The 20,574-nt window shown below is 43.0% G+C and overlaps 1 protein-coding gene, 1 long non-coding RNA gene and 1 pseudogene across 3 annotated transcripts in view; 2 read left to right on the forward strand and 1 right to left on the reverse strand.

Annotated features, from left to right (window-relative positions):
- LOC147126986 (uncharacterized) overlaps positions 1 to 4,061 on the reverse strand; it is a 62,348-nt gene extending 58,287 nt beyond the window's left edge. The window contains exons 1-2 of the long non-coding RNA XR_015084702.1: positions 3,578 to 4,061; positions 387 to 421 (exon numbers count right to left, since the gene is read on the reverse strand). This is a non-coding gene — a long non-coding RNA (uncharacterized LOC147126986). The remainder of the gene's footprint in view (positions 1 to 386; positions 422 to 3,577) is intronic.
- Positions 3,897 to 12,475, forward strand: LOC147126987 (uncharacterized). The gene is made up of 2 exons (XM_086022113.1): positions 3,897 to 5,305; positions 10,347 to 12,475. Exons 1-2 carry the CDS (start codon positions 5,182 to 5,184, stop codon positions 11,969 to 11,971), a joined length of 1,749 nt encoding a protein of 582 aa, XP_085878239.1. The 5' UTR covers positions 3,897 to 5,181; the 3' UTR covers positions 11,972 to 12,475.
- A 5,649-nt stretch (positions 12,476 to 18,124) lies between these two features.
- Positions 18,125 to 20,121, forward strand: LOC147126988 (uncharacterized; annotated as a pseudogene). The gene is made up of 2 exons (XR_015084873.1): positions 18,125 to 18,691; positions 19,298 to 20,121. The product of XR_015084873.1 is annotated as an uncharacterized LOC147126988 (transcript).
- The last annotated feature ends 453 nt before the right edge of the window (positions 20,122 to 20,574 follow it).

Raw genomic sequence — 20,574 nt, forward strand, 5'->3', positions numbered from 1 at the left:
TTGAAGTGAGATACATATAGCAAATTGGTATTCAGAATGGTAGTGGAATGATACCATGGGAATCTCCCGACAATAAAAGTTATCTGCTTTTGTTGGCATAGATGAGATGAGATGAGATGAGATAGATTGCCCAGTACTGAAGAGGCCACATGGATACATATTCTTAAAACCCGGTGAAATTTGCCGTTTTCATAGTTTGCATGGAACATTTAGTTTTGTTTTAGAAGTGGATGCACTTGATTCGGGTACAATTTACAGTGATTACATCACTTACATGTAATAAACAGAGCACCGCCAGCGACACAAATTAGCACTATGACTAGCTAATGTTAACCTAAACAACCAAACACATTGTCACTGGGTCACTTCTTCTTCTGGTGACTCACCGTCTGGGTCGGATTCAGGATTGTACTTCCTTTTCCTGTAATTGGACCAATGGCTAAGTATTAGCAATTTGTGGCAGACAGAAGTATATCTTCGCTGTCCTGTGAAAACCATGCATGTCCATTTTTTTTTATTTTTTTTATTATGTTCACGCAAATAGGATATCTGTAATGCAGAAACTCCCTTCACATACAAATTTAAAAATTGGGGCAAAAATGGACATAAGTGTTTTCACAAGACAGCGACGATATGGTTTCATACAAATTTAATTCTCAGTAATAATGTACTTATAGCCTTACATTTTTCAGTATACTTTACAGAAGGAACGTGTATACTTGAAGCTTCCATATAAGTTTATCTTAAACTTTGGTGTATACTTTTCAGTACAAGCCAAGTATACTTAAGCATACTTCTGTGAAGTTTAGAAAATGAAGTATATAAAAAGTACACTTCAAGTATACTGCCTCCATTTTAGCATAAAAAAAGTTTACTTATAGTATACTTCGATAAACTACTTTTTGCTAAGGAAACTGTGTTAAGCCATTTCTGTCAACTCTCGCATCGGCAACACGAGCTAACGTCGATGTGATGACGTAGTTGGCCAGAGGCTATGACCAGGTGCTAACATATGTACAATTAACAAAAACTAATAACTTATACATACTGTACACTACATTGAGTTGTACTACTGCAGGATATTGATATATTCTTGTCCAGGATATGTGTGGAGACTTAAGTGTCAGTGGAGTAACACTGAACAAAAAAACAAGTTTTTGATTTGGCACCTAATTTAGAAATAGATTGGATAACTATCAGAGAATGCTGTAATTATACCTATTATAATTATAATTATACTCCACCCTACCCCATCCCTCCTTTGCCCTGAGGTAGGATGCAAAGTGTTTCCTTAAAATATAGCCAGACAGGCCCTCACTCATGTTTGTATGTACTAAGGTAAATCGTGTGTGTGAATCGTACACAGAGGTTCATTGTCCACCAGTGGCTATACTTTCACATCCAGGTTGTTGATTATGAAGTTAGCCTTGAAAGAAATGTGGGGTATAGGCCTATACATATGTTTTTGAACTCATCGCGATAGGTGAGAAAACTCAGTTATTCAGTCATCCAAAATGACCCTGACCTTTCAAATCGTACAAAAATGAAGAAGTCAAAATTAAGCACTGTGGTCCATCAGCTCTATATCTACGAAGTGGCGGGAGAAGACTTTCCACAGAAGAAAAGCGCCAACAAAAAGACAACTCAGAGATGAACAGACCACTGAAGAAAAAAAAATGGACTGTAAGTACATATTTTAAAATACTTCTATCCCTACCTAGCTTCATGAATAACAAATGTGTGTAATCAATAGGTTTTTTTTCATATACAAAATACATTTTTCTCTTAAAATTTTATAGATTATTGATAATACTAATTTTATACATTTTTTTAGTTAATTTATTATTTTTTAACAGCTACTCAAACCAGAGACACTTTCACACAAGTGGATGTGAAGCGAGAATTCCATTTATCTCCTATAGACCATCTACGTAAATGTTTTTTTTAATTTGCTGTTCTTGTTTTTAATCAAATGGTTTGTAATAAAGAAAAATTTGCAAAATATGTTATTTTATTCTCTATTGAAAACAGAGATTCTTCCCTCAATGGTCTTCTGGAAATGAAAATGATTGATGATGATGATGATGAGAATCCTTTCTCCATCATAGATCAACATCCAGGTAAATTGATGATGATGAGAATCCTTTCTCCATCATAGATCAACATCCAGGTACATTGATATATTTTCAAGAACGTCTTTTCAAGCCAATGTTGAATGAAGTGTGATACAATACAATTGTATTTATATAGCGCATTTCATAACAGCTAGAGCTGTAACAAAGCACTTTACAACCAATACAATAAATAGAACAAAAACAATAAAAGGCTGTGATTCATGTATTACTAAATATAGACATAAATAATATATAAAAATATAAATAAAATAAAATAATGAAGCCAATAAATTGACATAAAACACTATATACAATTGACACCGGAAAAGAGCCGAAAATTTCAGGTCTGATCAAAAGCCTGAGAAAAGAAATGTGTCTTCAACCGAGTTTTAAAAATGGACAGAGAGGGGGCTTGCCAAAAAAACTATATTAGGCAGTAACAGTCAAAACCCTTTGATCTAAGCCATGATTTATGGCTTTTTTTTAATCAACGGTCATAGTCATAAATATTATATTTGATTTTAATAGTTTCCGGGGCATCTGGAAGTGCTAAAATTTAACTCGTGCATCCTGGGGTCAATATTTTATGTGAAGTAGTCAAATGGTCAAAGTAGTATATGTCAGGGTATGTTTGAACATTATTTGATATATGTATTAAGTTTAGTTTTAATAGATAGAATGTATCATCTTACCTTGGGAACTGAGAAGGAGGAGGGGGTGAGCGGACGCCCATGGGGGGACTTTAGGGTTCAATTAGGGTTCAATTTAAGATTCTCTTATTTGTCTATAAGTCATTAAATGGCCTGGCCCCAGCATACCTTTCTGAGCTCCTCCGCACCTTCCCGCAGCGTCAGGTCTGCGGACCAGGCGCTGCTCGAGGTGCCGAGGACCAAGAGGAGCCTCAGAGGGGATCGAGCCTTTTCAACTGCTGGTCCTTCCCTCTGGAACGACCTCCCATTGGTTGTTAGGCAAGAAAAAAACTATATTAGGCAGTAACAGTCAAAACCCTTTGATCTAAGCCACGATTTATGACTATTTTGATCAAAGGTCATAGTCATAGATATTATAAAAAGCCCTTTGCCTATTCTCTTTATTGGAAATATTTTATTTACTGTAGAAAGCCCCCATACAAATTTAATTTCTACTTTATTTTAATATTTTTTTGTTTTGTTATTATTTTGAATTGCATTGGTATGGTTCTTATGCTCAATCGATGTAAAGCGATGTTATTTGTTGATAAGAATTCCTATTTGTTTGTATATAACTGTTCAATTGTCATGTCATGTCATCTTCCAAACCGCTTATCCTATACAGGGTCGCGGGGAATTGCTGGAGCCTATCCCAGCCGTCAATGGGCGAAGAAGGCAGACTACACCCCGAACTGGTCGCCAGCCAGTCGCAGGGCACAACTGTTCAATTCATTTAAAAAATATATTAAAAAGCATAAGAAACGTGGCGCTTGCCGTAATCCCCGTGGATGGATGGGGAGCTCGCCTGCGCAACCCCCGCTGTTGGAGAGCGAGAGCGACCCACGGCTGGAGGAGCCATCCGCCTGTCTTCTTTTGCTATCCTGTAGAATGCTCGGCCCTTCCTTTGCTCCCTGTTTACCGTTCTCAAAGTGTGGCGTTTCCGTTATGATAGTGTGGCAACTTTTCTACCCTGCCGTAATGGACTGCGGTCAAGCTATCACGCCCTCGTTTTTCCTGATCAAACTATCCGCTCCTACGTTTTTGAGAGCATGCGTATTCCAAACCTCACGGTAAATGCTTGACCGCAGTAAAAAAAAAAAAAAAAAAAAGCCCGTCGTTTATTCACGCACACGAAAAAAAACCCAGCCCGTTAGCAGGTCTGCTAAATCATACATGATAATGCAGATTCATCCGCGCTTCCCCTTTCGTCACAAATTTTGATAAATAGAAAAAACAATGAGACTGCAATTACCGGTATGTCCAGATTCATCCGCGCTTCCCCTTTCGTCACAAAGATTGATAAACAGAAAAAAACAATGACACTGCAAATACCGGTATGTCCTTCCCCTTCGAAGTCTGGCCACCAACTGGCGGGAAGTCAGGGCGGCGACCGACACATAGGTGCCAGCCGATGACATCATTTGTTGGCGACACCTAACTAACCCAGTACATTTGTGACAGTGCTACGTAAAGCCGCCGAGCAAGAAAACGAAAGTAGGATGCAGTCGTGAAAGCTAACTTGCTCAGATAAGAAAAAGGGGAGAAAGTCCTTGAAAGGAAATGTAGGTTTACCCTTCCTCCTGTGTGCTCGATGTGCAGGGACCGACGAAATAACACGGCTCGCCTAAATGTTTGAATTTGAATAAACTCCCCCAAATCCACGACCAGCCCAACTGCGGATAGTGGGTACACCTCATCTAACCATCACGATAAACAAGTGTCTCGCGAGAGGAGTGTTTACCTTGGCTGACCTGTTTCGAATCCCGACGGAAGCGTAAAGAAATGTCACTTAGCTGCCTAAATTGTTCAAAGGTTGATTATTGAGCATTCTAAATTCAGTTTAATAAGAAATTTAATGCGTTTAATGACCAGTGTGGATTTCTTTTACATCTAATATTTTGTAATATTGTTACCATCTTGTCATGAAAGTCAATACACATCAAAACGAGTCATTTTAAGCACATTTGTCAAGCTATTGTTAGGATGCTCTTGCAAATATGCTTGTTATTTTAAGGTATGCATTAACATGCAATTGTGTTGATAGTGCCTCGATTGAGGCATCAAACACGACATAAGCGGAAGTGACGTAAAGGCTGCCTCGACCACTACAGCTAGCTACAGCAAATTGCGTTTGGTCTTATTGTGTGTTCGAACGGACCGCAGCCTCTACACAGGACGTCCATCACTACTTTAAAGGACGACGACATCATTGATTAATTAAGTCTTTGTTTCAGGATGAACTCCTTTCGGCCCCCGTTGATGCTTCTCGGCCAAGCTGGCCTAGCTTAGTTTAGCTCGCTAGCCGGTAACAAAGAGAAGCACACGACACATCGTCAAGCAGAAATAAAGTACGAATTAGTTGGGATTGTCGTGTGAAAATGTGTGCAATGACGACAACAAAATACGAGGAGGAACTTTGTGGAATAAAAGAAGAGAACGAGCAACATCTTCAATTGCTGGGCGAAGTCTGCAAGCAGCCTCGTGTTGTGCTACACGGAGCAGGTTTGTAGTACACTTCTTACTCTCATTTGATTTGTAAAGAACGACTTTCTGTCGTTAAAAATATGCACGTCACGTGTGTTTGTATTTCAATGTAATCTTCTTTACTAGTGTATGGTAATCAGAGTAGCCAAAAATTGTATTCAAGTAAGTAAATTGTTCCTCGAGTTAGATGTTACAGAGCTTGAACGCTGAAATCTCCGTTTGTGTAGGCAAACAAAGAAGACCCTCCGTACTGTAACTGGTGTTTCGCACCGTATTTAAGGGGAACGTGCTTTTGACGTGAGGCCAGGGGTGTTCCTCCTCTTCTGTGTCTGCATAGTCGGCATTGCTGCTTGACATTTTCGAGCCATTTCATCCGAAAACAACTCTTTCACGCAGCTGAAGTTGAATATGATCACGTGACGAGACTGTAGGGCTATACGGACATATGGCTACGTTTGATTGATGAAACACAGTCACATGGTAGAGCCTGGCGCAGGTCTCTGACAAAATGAGAGAGAGAGAGAGAAAGAAAACAGTCACAAATCTAAATGATGGTCAGGTGAAGTTGTTTGGGTAAAATGCGTTTTCAAGGTTTTTGAATCTTTATTTTTATTCATTGCCTTGTACTTGCAGGTCTGCTGAACATTTGTTCATACCAAATGAGATCAGCACAGCAGAGCTGGGCACTTGACTCTTTTTGACGGTCCGTCCCACCTCCGTGACCTGGGTACCCTTCCGACCTCGTCCCTCCGTCCTTATTCAGATAAATTATTGCCCTCCGACCCCATCCTTTTAAAGCGGTTCCCTCCTTACATCCGCCTACACCCAGCAAAAAAAAAAGGAAAAAAAAGAAAAAGCATCCGTGCATGACATCGCAGGAGAGACGATAACGTTAGAGGTTTATTTAAAATGGAAGTCAACCCAAACATATTTTTTTCAAGAAATATATTCCCAGCAGGCCCCAACACGGCATTCTGATTGATTTGTTTGTGGAAAGTTAAGCAGCAAAATGCACTGGTTTTTAGCGATCGGTGGGGGCTGTCTTCTGTCGAATGAAAATGACATCACAACTGCTCACAATGACCAATCACGGCTGACCTGTTTTCTGAATATGAGCCGTGATTAGTCGTTGTGAGCAGTTGTGATGTTATTTTCAGTCGACAGAAGACAAAATGGCCGCTCCCAGAGATGGCTAAAAACGAGTGGATTAACACTTATTCCACAAATGCAATATTTATCAGAATGCCCTGTTTCAACTAGTGGGCTTGCATAGAACATATTCTTGAAAAAAAATGTTTGTGTCGACTTCCGCTTTAAAGCTCATTAGCTGGCTAAGAACTGATCGAGTGGAGAGTTCTAATGTAACTGCTTTACAGGAAGTCATCGAATTACGACTTTCGTACGTGATCTACGAAGTTTCGACTTTACGACGGCCGTGCCTCCTCCGCCGTTCTGTCCCCGACACCTTCGAGACTACGTTTACATGCACTCAACATTCGTTACGGTCAAAATTCTGATTTCTGAAACATTCTTAATAACTCTTTTATGTGATTGAGCGGAAAGAGTTGTTCCGGCATTTGAATAACCCACTGTGTATGGTGACACACGGCGTCATGACTCAAATAGACGTAATTTTCTTTCGTTACTTTCAACTGTCAGTAAAACACTTGATACTCATGTCACTCACCACAGGAATGAAGTAGCCGGTTTCCTCCTCGCTCCAAAAGTCTGCTTTTGTGCTGCGTCTCTGAGCTTGTTTTCCTCTGCTTGTGTATTTGCTGTGGGTTGCGCACCAAACAACACACTTCCGCATACAAGCACTTCCGGTACTACAAAGACCAGTGTTCCTTGCGATTGAGCATGCACAGAGGGACTCGATCGTGTCTGTGCGCACCGCAGTATCTTTTGCCTTTTTCACCCTCCTCTCGTCTTTCTCCATCTACCTCTCAGCAGCAATGCGAAGTACAGCATCTTATGCTTTTTATTTGAATTAGAGCTGTCAAAAAAGTTTAATCAAGTTAATCACATCTTAAAATAATTAATCGCAATTAATTGCAATTCAAACTATCTCCAAAATATGCCATATTTTTCTGTAAATTATTGTTGGAATGTAAAGATAAAAGACAAGACAGATATATACATTCAACACACTGTACATATGTACTGTGTTTATTATAACTAGGACTGTCCCGACTAGTCGAAATAGTCGACGTCACCAATGACGTAAATACGCCGGCGCGCACATACCCTCGAGTGTCAATGACGTAAATGCATCAACAGTGCATACTGTCAGTTGTAAACAAGTGCACACAGCAGAAAAGAAAGAGCGGGGAAGAGGAGAGCGCTACTACGAATCAGCTAAAAAAGCGGACAAGAAAGTCCAAAGTATGGACATATTTCAACAAAAAGTCAAACGAATTGGTCGTCTGTAGCCTTTGTAAAGCCGAGTTGGCGTACCACATTAGCGATGAACGAACACCTGAAGCGCTGTCACCCAGGTGCTGCTGGAAGACGACAGAATGCAAAAAGCTGAAGGATCGTAAGTCCATCTAACTACTGTATTTTCATGACCAAAAGGCGCACCAGTCTCACTTACGGGTGCTATTTCTGTATTCAACACATACATAAGGGTTTGGGTTAGGCTTAGTATTATTGGGCGCAGGAATGGTAAAACATACGATAGCTTTAAGCACACGGTAGCATGCATGCACGCTAAAACATATCATTGCTGTCCCGTGAAAAACACTTATCTCCAATTTAGGAAACTTTTTTAATTTTGCTTTTAATGTGATGTCTATAACGCGGAAACATGATTCAGGTAAAAATAAGACAATGAAAAAAATGGAGATAAGTGTTTTTCACATGACAGCGATGATATGCTAGCAAGCACGCTAACGTATGTTATTAAAAAAGCAGAGGGAGCAAAACTGAGTTTGGTTGTTTTTTATTGAAACATTTAACAATGTACTTACGTAATTGTCAGTGATTAACTGTCATCCACAAATCCATCAAAGTCCTCATCTTCGGTATCCGAAACAAACAGCTGGGCAAGCCCTCCGTTAAACATGGCAGGCTCGCTTTCGTCATTGTCCGAGTCAGTCTCGTTGCCATGCGGCTCCTCAGAAACAATGCCGGCTTTTGCGAAAGCTCGCACAATAGTGCAAGCAGACACTTTAGCCCAAGTATCCACAATCCATTCACAAAGTGTGGCGTAACTTGCCCGGCGCTGCCCCAAGTCTTTGTGAAGCTGTGTTCGCCGTCCGTCATCCATCGCTCCCCGCTCACAACGCCCTATTTACACGATTAGTCCAGTGTCCATTGGTTGGAGTTCCTTTGTTAAGCCTCCGGGAATAATGGCAATCCCGGAGTTCATTTGCTTCACTTGGTTTTTCGCAGCTGCTGTGAGATGAGCGCGCATGGAGTCACAAATTAACAGTGACGGTGACGTGTGGAAAAAAACATCTGGTATCTTTGGCTTTGGTTCACACTGTAGGTATTAATGCTCAATTCAGATTTTTTTTGTGTGTAAGCTTGTTCATATTATGTACATTTTAAATGTGACCTTGGTCTAGCCTGCTGTATGAACACATGCGTCACGAAAGTGACCTGCATGCGAGACGACGTCACTCCCGTGTTTGCTGAAGTGAATGTGGTCCAGCGTGTCGGGGCATTTATACAGTGAAACGATTAGGTAGGAGGTAGAAATACAGTATTTGGGGAAAATCACCCGCAGTCAGCCACTCTCTCTTTTTGTCCTCGTTCATCCAGCCCTTTTGATGGGCCTTAATGATGACTCCGGCCGGAAACTTTTCTTTCGTCAGCGTCTTGCGCTTAAAAATCACCAGTTTCTGTCCATTACCATGGCAACCAAGCACAACAGTAAAAGCCGACTTGTCGTGCCCCGTTGTGCGTATCGCTATCGCGCTGGTGTCCTTCTTCTCCACAGTGTGGTTCACCGGGATGTCAAAAGTCAGCGGCACCTCGTCCATGTTGGTGATGTGGTTGGCCTGGATGCGTTTGTCGGCAATCTTTTTACTACAGTCGGAGCGGAAGATGGCCAGCTTTTCCTTGTAATCCGCCGGAAGTTGCTGCGCCACGGTGGTCCTTGCCCGGATGTGTAACAATGTGATATGTTGTTGTTGTTATCAGTTATACAATACAATACAATTTTATTTACATAGCGCATTTCATAACAGCTAGAGCTGTAAGCAAAGCACTTCACAAACAGTAGACAATCAATAAAGGCAATAAAAGACCGTAATACACAAGTATTAATAAATATAGATTACGCCAATCGGGGGCAATCATGCACCTTTGAGAGAGTGGAAGCCAAATGTTTAACAGGTTGTTGACGCTGATAAGATGCATGCAAAAGACCCATACTTTAACAGGATGTATAGATAGCGCCGTTTCATAAAACGAAAGCACCTTCTTGAAAATGTCATGTCATCTTCCAAACCGCTTATCCTATATAGGGTCGCGGGGAGTTGCTGGAGCCTATCCCAGCCGTCAATGGGCGAAGGCAGACTACACCCCGAACTGGTCGCCAGCCAGTCGCAGGGCACACATAGACACTGTCACTGAGCGGGAATCGATCCCACGCTGCCCGCACACAACTCAGGCGTGTGTACCACTACACTATCAGCGGACCCCTTCTTGAAAATGTTCAATTTTCATTTCTTCTGCAAGCATTTTTGCTCTCTCTTTCTCTTACTCGTTCTCGAGCTGATAGCTTGCAGTTTGAACTGTGCTTTGTAGGCATGTGTCTTCATGGGTGCCATTTTCAATGTGACGCACAATGAATGCATATACCGGCACTACTGGGGCCTTTAGCGCCCTCTGTCAAAAATGTAGACTTTTAAGTGCGCCTTATTGTCGTTAAAATACGGTAACTACTAATATGTAGTCTGTGACTGCAGTAATATAGAATTTGTGCCTTTTCAAAATCATTGTAATATTTCAGTATGGCATCTTCATCAAAAATAGTTGAAAAATAATCGTTTGGGACAGCCCTAATGCCATGTGCATTTGTGTTTTTGTGTTTATCCTCATATTAAAGAGAAAGAGGAGGACGAAGAGTTCACTCACTTTAAAGAAGAAGATGAGCAGCATTCCCCTTATGTTAAACAGGAGGATGAGCGAGAGTGCCCCTGCGTGAAAGAGGAGGGAGAAGAGTTCTCCCACTTTAAAGAAGACGACGAGCAGCAGTCCTCTTATGTTAAAAAGGAGGATGAGCGAGAGCGCCCGTGCATAAAAGAGGAGGGAGAAGAGCTCCCCTACATCAAAGACGAGGAGGACCAGGATATCTGCAAGTTGCCATCGACTACTGTATCTTTGAAGGGTAAAGATGAAGGTCAACGTGAGGTGAGCAGAGGGGCGGAGCCTCCAAGCAGCAGCTCATGTCAACACGTGACAACAGAAGGTGATGGGGACCACTGGGGAGGATCACAAGGAGACGTCCTCCGACCTCCACTATCTGATAGTGATGAGACGTCATCAAATGATGATGATGATGATGAAGAATGTGAAGGTGATATGACATGTAACAATGACAACAAATGCTGGAAATGTTCTGAGTGTGGGAAAACATGTGCTTTCAAGGGACGCTTAAAAAACATGAGAATACACTCCGAAGAGAAACCTTTTTCCTGTTCAGTTTGTGGAAAAATATTCTCTCAGAAGGGAAGCTTAATAAGTCACACCAGAACACACACTGGTGAGAAACCTTTTGCATGTTCACATTGTGGACAAAGATTCTCTCGTAATTCATTCTTAAAACTACACATGAGAACCCACACTGGTGAGAAACCTTTTGCCTGTTCAGATTGTGGCCAAATGTTCTCTCGTAAGTCAGCCTTAAAAGGCCACATCAGAACACACACAGGTGAGAAACCTTTTGCCTGTTCAGTTTGTGGCCAAACATTCTCTCATAAGGGAAGCTTAATAAGTCACACCAGAATGCACACTGGTGAGAAACCTTTTGCATGTGCACATTGTGGACAAAGATTCTCCCGTAATTCATTCTTAAAACTACACATAAGAACACACACTGGTGAGAAACCTTTTGCATGTTCACATTGTGGCCAAATGTTCTCTCGTAAGTCAACCTTAAAAGACCACATAAGAACCCACACTGGTGAGAAACCTTTCGCCTGTTCAGTTTGTGGCCAAACATTCTCTCATAAGGGAAGCCTAATAAGTCACACCAGAACCCACACTGGTGAGAAACATTTTGCCTGTTCAGTTTGTGGCCAAACATTCTCTCATAAGTTAAGCTTAAAAATACACACCAGAACACACACTAATGAGAAACCTTTTGCCTGCTCAGTTTGTGGCCAAAGATTCTCTCAGAAGGGAAGCTTAACTGATCACAGAAGAACACACACTGGTGAGAAACCTTTTGCCTGTTCAGTTTGTGGGCAAACATTCTCTCAGAAGGGACACTTAATACGTCACACCAGAACACACACTGGTGAGAAACCTTTTGCCTGTTCAGTTTGTGGCCAAAGATTCTTTCGGAAGGAACACATAATAGGTCACACCAGAACCCACACTGGTGAGAAACCTTTTCTCTGCTCAGTGTGTGGCCAATGCTTCTCATGGAAGGTTTCTGCCAAGAGACACAAGTGTGCTGGTGACAACCGTAATAATCAAGAAGTCTTAAATGAAAATGTTAATGTTTAACAGCTAAAGCAGGGGTGCTCAATACATCGATCGCAATCTACCCGTCGATTGCAAAGGTAGTATTGGTAGATCGAATTTGTAACGGCACACATCTGTATTTTGAAATACGATGCCTTTTGAAAATGTCATACCGGAAGTTGCGTCTTACAGAATCTCCGTCCGCTTTACGCAGAGACTAAGCGGCATTCACCATGCGTGTTGCTTACTTTTTCCTCATTGTTTTGCCAAAGCCGAGTGAATATACTAAATGAATATAACAAGTTTGTTGAAGCATCACATTTTTGAAAGTAATGATTATCTCTGGGAGAAGACTGCCGTTGGTTGAACGCAGGCCAAAGTGGTCAGTACTATTTTGCATTGTCTATCGTGATTAGCTTTGACGCTAAGCAAAGCTATCCTTGTCATAAATGTAATATGTTGTTTTATGTTGTATGTCTAAACTTTTAGTTTTACGGTGTGGCGTATTACGGCGTTTTGCTGACGAATAAACATCTCTAAAAGGAACTGGAGTCTCGCATCTAATCAATGGACGGCGTACTGTAACATGAAAAAAAAAGATATTCATAGTTAATTATGTTGTGTTGTGCAACATTGGCTCATGCGGTTTTGCAAGGTACATCAACATACATTGTAAATAAAGAATCCTCAATATATTTGAAGATAAATGTGTTTTGCATTTTTGCATCTACCCACTACAAATATGCCAAACTTACTCTACCCGGAAGGTAGATCATTTTGACTTGGTCATTTTATTCGTAGCTCGCATGCTGAAAAAGTGTGAGCACCCCCGATCTAAAGTATTTAACGTGATCATTATTTGCAAAATCTACATTGCTTTATTCAATGTAACATCTTTTATGTCCTTGCTTTCCGGCGCCGCGCGAGTGGCAGCCCGCTACAGTAGCTCCGGCTCATCGGTGAGCCTTTTCGTGTGTTTTTGTTCTTTAATATTACTCTACCTCATACCTTTTTCATATAGTTGATAGTCGTAACTTGCGTAGCAATGGACACCCAAACTGCGGTATTCTTGCTGCTGCTGATGGCTATTTTTTGCGCGATCGTGTCCGGCGACTTGGCTCGGAGCCGAGCCCCCATTGTTTACAGCCGGAATCAGCTGTTAGCACTCCGTGCTAACCATGCGCCGGCTTCCGGGGCGAGACCCGATATCCCCCATGAGCTGAGGAGGAAGAGACGGGGATCTCCTGCGGGGGTTAAACGCCGGGAAAGGAGGAGACGATACCATCCCGTCCTCCCGTCTGTTATCATGGGGAATGTTAGATCGCTCCCCAACAAGATGGACGAGCTAGCGGCGCTTACCCGGCACGAGAGGGACTTCCAGGAGGCTAGCCTGATGCTATTCACGGAGTCGTGGCTAACAGCGCTAACGCCGAACGCGGTTGTAGAATTGGACGGCTTCCAAATCATACGCGCAGACAGGACGCTGGAGAGTGGAAAGAGGAAAGGAGGAGGGCTGGCTGTGTTTGTGAACGATAGATGGTGTAATCCTGGGCACATCACGATTAAGGAGCAGCTTTGCAGCAGGGATATTGAGCTGCTAGCTGTTGGCATGAGGCCATTCTACATCCCGCGAGAGTTTAGTCATGTGATCGCGGCAACCGTCTACGTCCCACCAGCTGCCAGCAGCGACACAGCCTGTGATGTCTTGACTGCAGCAGTGAGCAGGCTACAAACACAGCACCCAAATGCCCTGGTACTCATCTCTGGTGACTTCAATCATGCGTCCCCTTCCTCCTCTGTGCCTTCATTCACACAGTATGTCACCTGCCACACCAGAGACAATAAAAGACTGGATCTTTTCTATGCCAACACCAAGGAGGCATACACATCACTGCCCCTCCCCCCGCTGGGCAAAGCTGATCACAACCTGGTGGCTCTCCAGTCTGTGTACAAACCTCTGGTCAGCAGGCAGCCAGCTGTGACCCGCACGGTTCAGAGATGGTCTGGAGAGGCCGAGGAGGCCTTAAAGGACTGCTTCAGCACAACTGTGTGGGAAGTATTCAGCGATACTCACGGGGAAGACATTAGTAGTCTAACGGACACTGTTACAGACTATATAAATTTCTGCATGGAGAACACCATACCCACCAGGACAGTAAGGTGTTTCTCCAACAACAAACCCTGGATCACACCAGACATAAAAGCTCTCCTGAAGGAGAAGAGGAGGGCTTTTGCGTCAGGCAACATAGAGGAGCGGAGGACTGTGCAGCGCCAGTGGAGGAGGAGGATCAGAGAGGGGAAAAGGTCCTACAGGAAGAGGATGGAGGAGCAGCTGCTGCAGAATAACACCAGGGGAGTCTGGAGGGGCCTGAAGACCATCTCAGGCCACGGACAACCCAAGACCCAGACTGGGGGCGACCTGCAGTGGGCAAATGAGCTGAATCTCTTTTTCAATAGGTTCGATCAGATGCCTGCCTCCACTCAGTCTCTCCTGCTGCAGCCTCCACCTACTCCTCCTGCTGGGCGTGTCACCCCCTCCCCCCTTTTCTCCACAGCCTCCAGCTCCCAGCTTCACCAGATAGCCACCATTCCCTCCTGCCCAGCCTTGGCCTTCACAACATCTCAGGTGAGGAACCAGCTGAAGAAGATGAAGGCGAGGAAAGCAGCGGGTCCAGATGGCATCAGCCCCCAGCTCCTCAAATCCTGCGCAGACCAGCTGTGTGGAATTGTCCAGCACATGTTCAACCTGAGCCTGAAGCTGGGCAGGGTCCCCCAGCTATGGAAAACATCCTGCCTGGTCCCGGTGCCAAAGACCCCCCCACCCGAAGGAGCTCAACAGCCTCAGACCAGTGGCGCTGACGTCTCACCTGATGAAGACCCTGGAGAGACTGGTCCTTGTCCACCTGCGCCCCCTGGTGAGCTCCTCAATGGACCCACTCCAGTTCGCATATCACCCTGGCATCAGTGTGGATGATGCCATCATCTACCTCCTCCACACTTCACTCTCCCACCTGGAGAAGGCGGGGAGCACTGTGAGGATCATGTTCTTTGATTTCTCCAGTGCTTTCAACACCATCCAGCCCACCCTACTGGGAGACAAGCTGGAGCGGGCGGGGGTGGCCCACCACCTCAGCACATGGATCCAGGACTACCTCACAAACCGGCCACAGTATGTGAGGACACAGGACTGTGTGTCTGACGTGCTCCTCTGCAGCACAGGGGCCCCACAGGGAACTGTCTTGGCTCCCTTCCTGTTCACCCTCTACACCTCGGACTTCAACTACAACACCCCTACCTGTCACCCGCAGAAGTTCTCTGACGACTCTGCGATTGTCGGCCTCATCACAGGCGGAGATGATCGGGAGTACAGAGAACTTACTCAGGGTTTTGTGGACTGGTGCCAGCAGAACCGCCTCCTGATCAATGCGGGGAAATCCAAAGAAATGGTGGTGGATTTCGGTAGGCGCCAGCACTCTTCACCTGCACCAGTGAATATCCGGGGAACAGATGTTGAGAGAGTCTCAACTTACAAGTACCTGGGTGTTCATCTGAACAATAAACTGGACTGGTGCGACATCACAGACGCCCTCTATAGGAAGAGTCAGAGCAGACTCTTCCTACTCAGGAGACTGAGGTCTTTTGGGGTTCAGGGGACACTCCTCAGGAACTTTTATGACTCGGTGGTTGCATCAGTCATCTTCCAGGGAGTGGTCACCTGGGCAGGCGGCGTCTCGGCCCGGGACAAGAAGCGGCTGGACAAACTCTGTCCTGGGCTGCTCCCTGGACTCTGTGGACTCGGTGGGGGACAGGAGGATGTTGGCCAAGCTGTCATCAATGCTGAGCAACCCGGACCACCCCCTCCAGGGCACCCTAACAGCACTCCACAGCACCTTCAGTGACAGACTGTTACACCCTCGCTGTGCAAAGGAGAGATTCCGCCGTTCCTTCTTGCCTGCTGCTGTCAGACTCTTTAACAAGAACATTGTGTAGTCTCTACAAACTGGCGGACATTAGTGCAATTGTGCAGTCCTGCACCTGAGCTCATATCGTGCAATACCCAATATTCCCCACTACTGTGATACCGTGCAATACTCAACATTCCCCACTACTGTTAGTCTAGTTTTATTTTTATCCAATGCTGTTCCTTACATTTCACTACAGCACTGCAGCACTGTCACTTACTTAGAGTATTTTTTCCTCTGTACTATGTACAGGCCGAAATGAGTGTTCCTCATATTTTTCATGTAGATGTAGGTTGGTGTGTATATACATGTGTATATACACATGTTACTGCGTATATTTACATAGGTTTGATCCTAAATGTTTGCCGTCAATATTATACATTAATGGCCACATTATACCGCCGCCCCTGTGTGACCTATATCTTTGCTGCTGTAACAATGAAAATTTCCCCACTGTGGGATCAATAAAGGCATTCTTATCTTATCTTATCTTATCCTCGTCTCTGTACCTACCAAAATCCTTTTTTTTTTTTACCACTGTTTTTACTAATTACCACTGTTGGTCCGTTTTTAAGCAATGTATGTGCTATGTACAATGTTTTTGTGATTTCCATATGAAGTAACTTCTTGATTGATTATATGGACTGTGAAGAAACTTTGACTTTTGATAGGAAGGTGGAAAGGTGTACATACAATTCTGCATTCAATACAAGTAATCAAACTGAGTCTTTTTTTTTTTATCAATGAAATAGGATGTTTATGTTGATTTCGGAGGTTTGTTGAAGCTATTCAGTGTAACCCAAGTTCCTTTTATATCGTTTCTATTTTCATATATATTTGTTCTTCTAAATTGTTTGCTTGATAAAAGTTGATTTAAGGAAGTGTGTGTTCTATATGATCATTTTTTACAATGCATTCATTCTTTTTGTTAGTCAAAGGCTTTTTATCTTCTGTTTTTTGCGTGATCATTTCTCACTAGACAGTGATTGTGAAATCAGGGTTTGTCCAGTCATCCTGGAAAAAATAAGGAAATGAACATATGATTCTAGTTTGCATTATATTAAATGAAATATTCAATGATTAAACCAAAGAAGCAAATATCGTTCATTGTTTTATTCCACTTCAAAGGAAATATGAGCGTGAACTTTCAAATACATTTTGAACGATGACTCCATCCTACGTCACATTATTCACTGATTCACAGAGGTCCACTTTTACGAGACTTCACGTCCACCGCCCCACCCTCCTGCTGCTGGGGCAAACCATTACCAGAGGGGAGGCCGGGCAATGGACTGTATACACGGAGTGGTGTAACGTATTTCTGGTCAAATCTCAGAAGGCATTGCCCTTTACGGTCATAGCCAGCGCCATTGTTTTGAAGCCGTTTTACTTCAGAGGATTTCAATTGTCAACGTTTTGAGGTAGTTTGGGGGATTATTTTTATGTGTATGGTTGCGTGTATTCGTGAAGGAGCGCGAGAACAGCACTTCAAGCTATCCCTGCTGTGTCCCTACCCAGATAATAAATAGGTTGTACTGTAATGTACTATAAATAGGTTACTGCGCCTTGTTGAACAGCGCCTGCTGATGTAATGCAGCCATCAACCACACGAGTGCGCTGTTTAACTACAGTAGAACTCCCACAGCCTATGTATGACTGCAAATTGAACCACTTCCCTGTTAAGTTTGCCTGCAACAGTGGATAGTAAAACTACGGAGCCCCAGACATGACATTTGAAAAAAAAAAAAACCTAGTTCCTGCGCACGAACCACTAATTCGTGCGCACAAACTACTTATTCATACACACCCAATTACTACTTCGTGGGCACTAACTACTTATTCGTGCGCACGAATTACTACTTTGTGCATTCGTGCGCATGAAATAATTACAGCGTGCGCATGAAGTAGTTAAAGCGTGCGCACAAAGGAGCCGTGGCTCTGGCGGGTCAGTTGATAATGAAAATCGAACGCACCTTCTTTCAAAGTTGAAAGGTCGACGGCAAGCTACACAATGGACAAGGGCAGCTTGATCGAATTTTACTTTAGGCTCGGGATGAGTTACAAGGACATCATGAAAAGCCTGGCATTGCAAGGAATCATTATCACCGAGAAACATTTGAATAGACTGCTGAGAGCCAGACTTGGACACCGGGATTGATTTCACTGTTCAGCAACTGCAAGGCTCTGGAAGGGATCACGGTTACCGGTGGATGTATATGAAATGTAAACGACACAATATTTGTATCCGAAAAGAAGACTTCTCTCTCTACTGGACCCCGTCAGTTCCCAACTTCGTCGGATCCGTTGGCTAAGATGGAGGCAATATTTTGCAGACGGACCAAACTTCGTGTGGCACATCGATTCATACGGCAAACTTAAGCCGTATGGGATATGTATTAACGGCTGCATTGACGGATTCTCACATAATGTCATTTGGCTGCGGGCAGCTCTGACCAACAGTGACCCCAAAGTTATTGGGGGGTACATTGTGGAAGCAGTGGAACGCTGTGGCTGCGTCCCCAAACTAGTACGAACAGACATAGGCACAGAGAACGTCGTGGTGAGAGACATTCAACAGTATTTAAGGAGAAATGACATTGATGACAGAGCTGCGGAGGGAAGTTATATTGTAGGGGCAAGTACTGCAAACCAGAGAATTGAGAGCTGGTGGGGAGTGATGAGAAAAGAAGGAATCGAACCCTGGATCACTCTTCTCAGAGAACTGAGGGATGAAGGGATCTTCACTGGGGATTTTGTTGACAAAGCCCTGTCACAGTTCAGTTTCATGCCAATCGTTCAGGTAGGCAGCCTATACACCTTTACCCCAGGAGTTACCAACCTTTTTCAAACTGAGATGTACTTCCTGGCTACTGATTAATGGGAAGGGCTGCCAGTTTGATACACACTTCTAAAATAACACATTTTCTCAAATTATCCTTAATGTTATTATTGAATTACCCTTAATAATAATAATATTGATTTAAAAAAAAATCATATTAATTTATGTGAACTGAAGACACAGTAAAAAGTGGTTTGGGGGGGTAATCCGATTTTGCCCGATGCCTGCCATTTGTTCTTCTTAACCAAGCAGAGAATAAAGAGGACTAAATGTCACTAATTATAATTACATTTTTTAACAATGCACTGCATATCAAAGAGTCACTGATAGTGTAGTGGTACACACACCTGAGTTGTGTGCGATGCAGCGTGGGATCAATTCCCACTCAGTGACAGTGTCTGTGTGTGCCCTGCGGCTGGTTGGCGACCAGTTTGAGGTGTAGTCTGCCTTCGCCCGTTGACGGCTGGGCTAGGCTCCAGCACCTCCCAGCGACCCTGTATAGGATAAGCGGTTTGGAAGATGACACATGTATACCAAAGCCAAGTCTTTTTCATGTTTCTTCAACAGGAGTTATTGAACGACATCAGGGGTATTTGGAATGCTCACCGTATAAGGCCCTCCAAGAACATCAAACGTACCCAGTGGGATACCTGATGTCGTACATGGCCCCTCACATTTGGGGTGCAGAAGACTGTCTTGTTCCACAGACTGAAGATCTGACCATGTGTAAAGATAGCTGTACATTTTTAAATGCGGTCCCATGTGATGTGGATCTTTTTGATTTATGCACAATATTAATGGAGGAATCAAACTGGGAGTTTCCATGTACCATGTCCCAAGCACTTGACTTGAACTTGGATCTGAGGGACACAGTTCCTTCACAGGTATTTGAAATAATTTAAATAGTAATCAGATGACGTGATACAGTAGATAACAATTCTAATAATGGGATATGTTTTTAAGCATATGAAATAATTAGAAACTAACCTGTTACTGTCAAGTCCTAAAGGTCATACAAAAAAATAGATCCCTTGCTCTCAAATACAATAGCACCTTGGACAGCAACCACATATAATGGCAATGGCTCATAAATCTATAATGAAATATAAAAAAATACTCAAGACCATGTAGGCTAACTGTATGGTGTACACGTTATGCTTTTATTCTTAATGATTTTTTTCTTAGCCTTTTTAAGTAACAGTGTGAGATTTTATCGATCCAATGTTTGCTCAAGAACTGTATTCTATTATAAATCTCACAACATTTTCAATAGTAGAAAGTGTACAAACAAAATGACATGTAAAATAACTCTGGTTGCTCTCCTAATCAATGATCAAGTGTAAAGATGTACTTTGTTTATAATCAAGAAATAAAAATATAATGAATATCAACATTTTGTACAAACTTGGCTTGACAAACAGTTAACAACACACATCACTTTAAAAACAGGTGATATAAAATGCCCCCCAAAAAAAAGAAGGCACAAAAGTATGAGTGGCCCCACACACACACAAATCATATACAGTCATACCCACTACTAAAATTCTGACATTACTGAAACACTCACACACAGCACTGTCAGACAGTCTTGCAAAACACCACTTCCTTCTCCCTGTTCAAGCTCTCCATTTGGTAAACACATTTTGATGTTCATGTCAGATGTAATAATTTCTGGGTCTTTAAAGGCACTGATTAGGTCAGTGAGACAGTGACCTCTTTTTACAATCATGGTTACAGTACAAGAGGTTTGTGTTAGTTCCGGATTCAGAAACTTCTTGGACTGGAACATCTCCCTCCACTACGGGCACTGGAGCAGATAGTGACTGATCCATTGTTTGAAATTG

This window comes from Filicampus tigris, chromosome 22 (genome assembly GCF_054856515.1).
Source record: "Filicampus tigris isolate MCC_2025a chromosome 22, RoL_Ftig_1.0, whole genome shotgun sequence".
Classification (NCBI taxonomy): Eukaryota; Metazoa; Chordata; class Actinopteri; order Syngnathiformes; family Syngnathidae; genus Filicampus; species Filicampus tigris.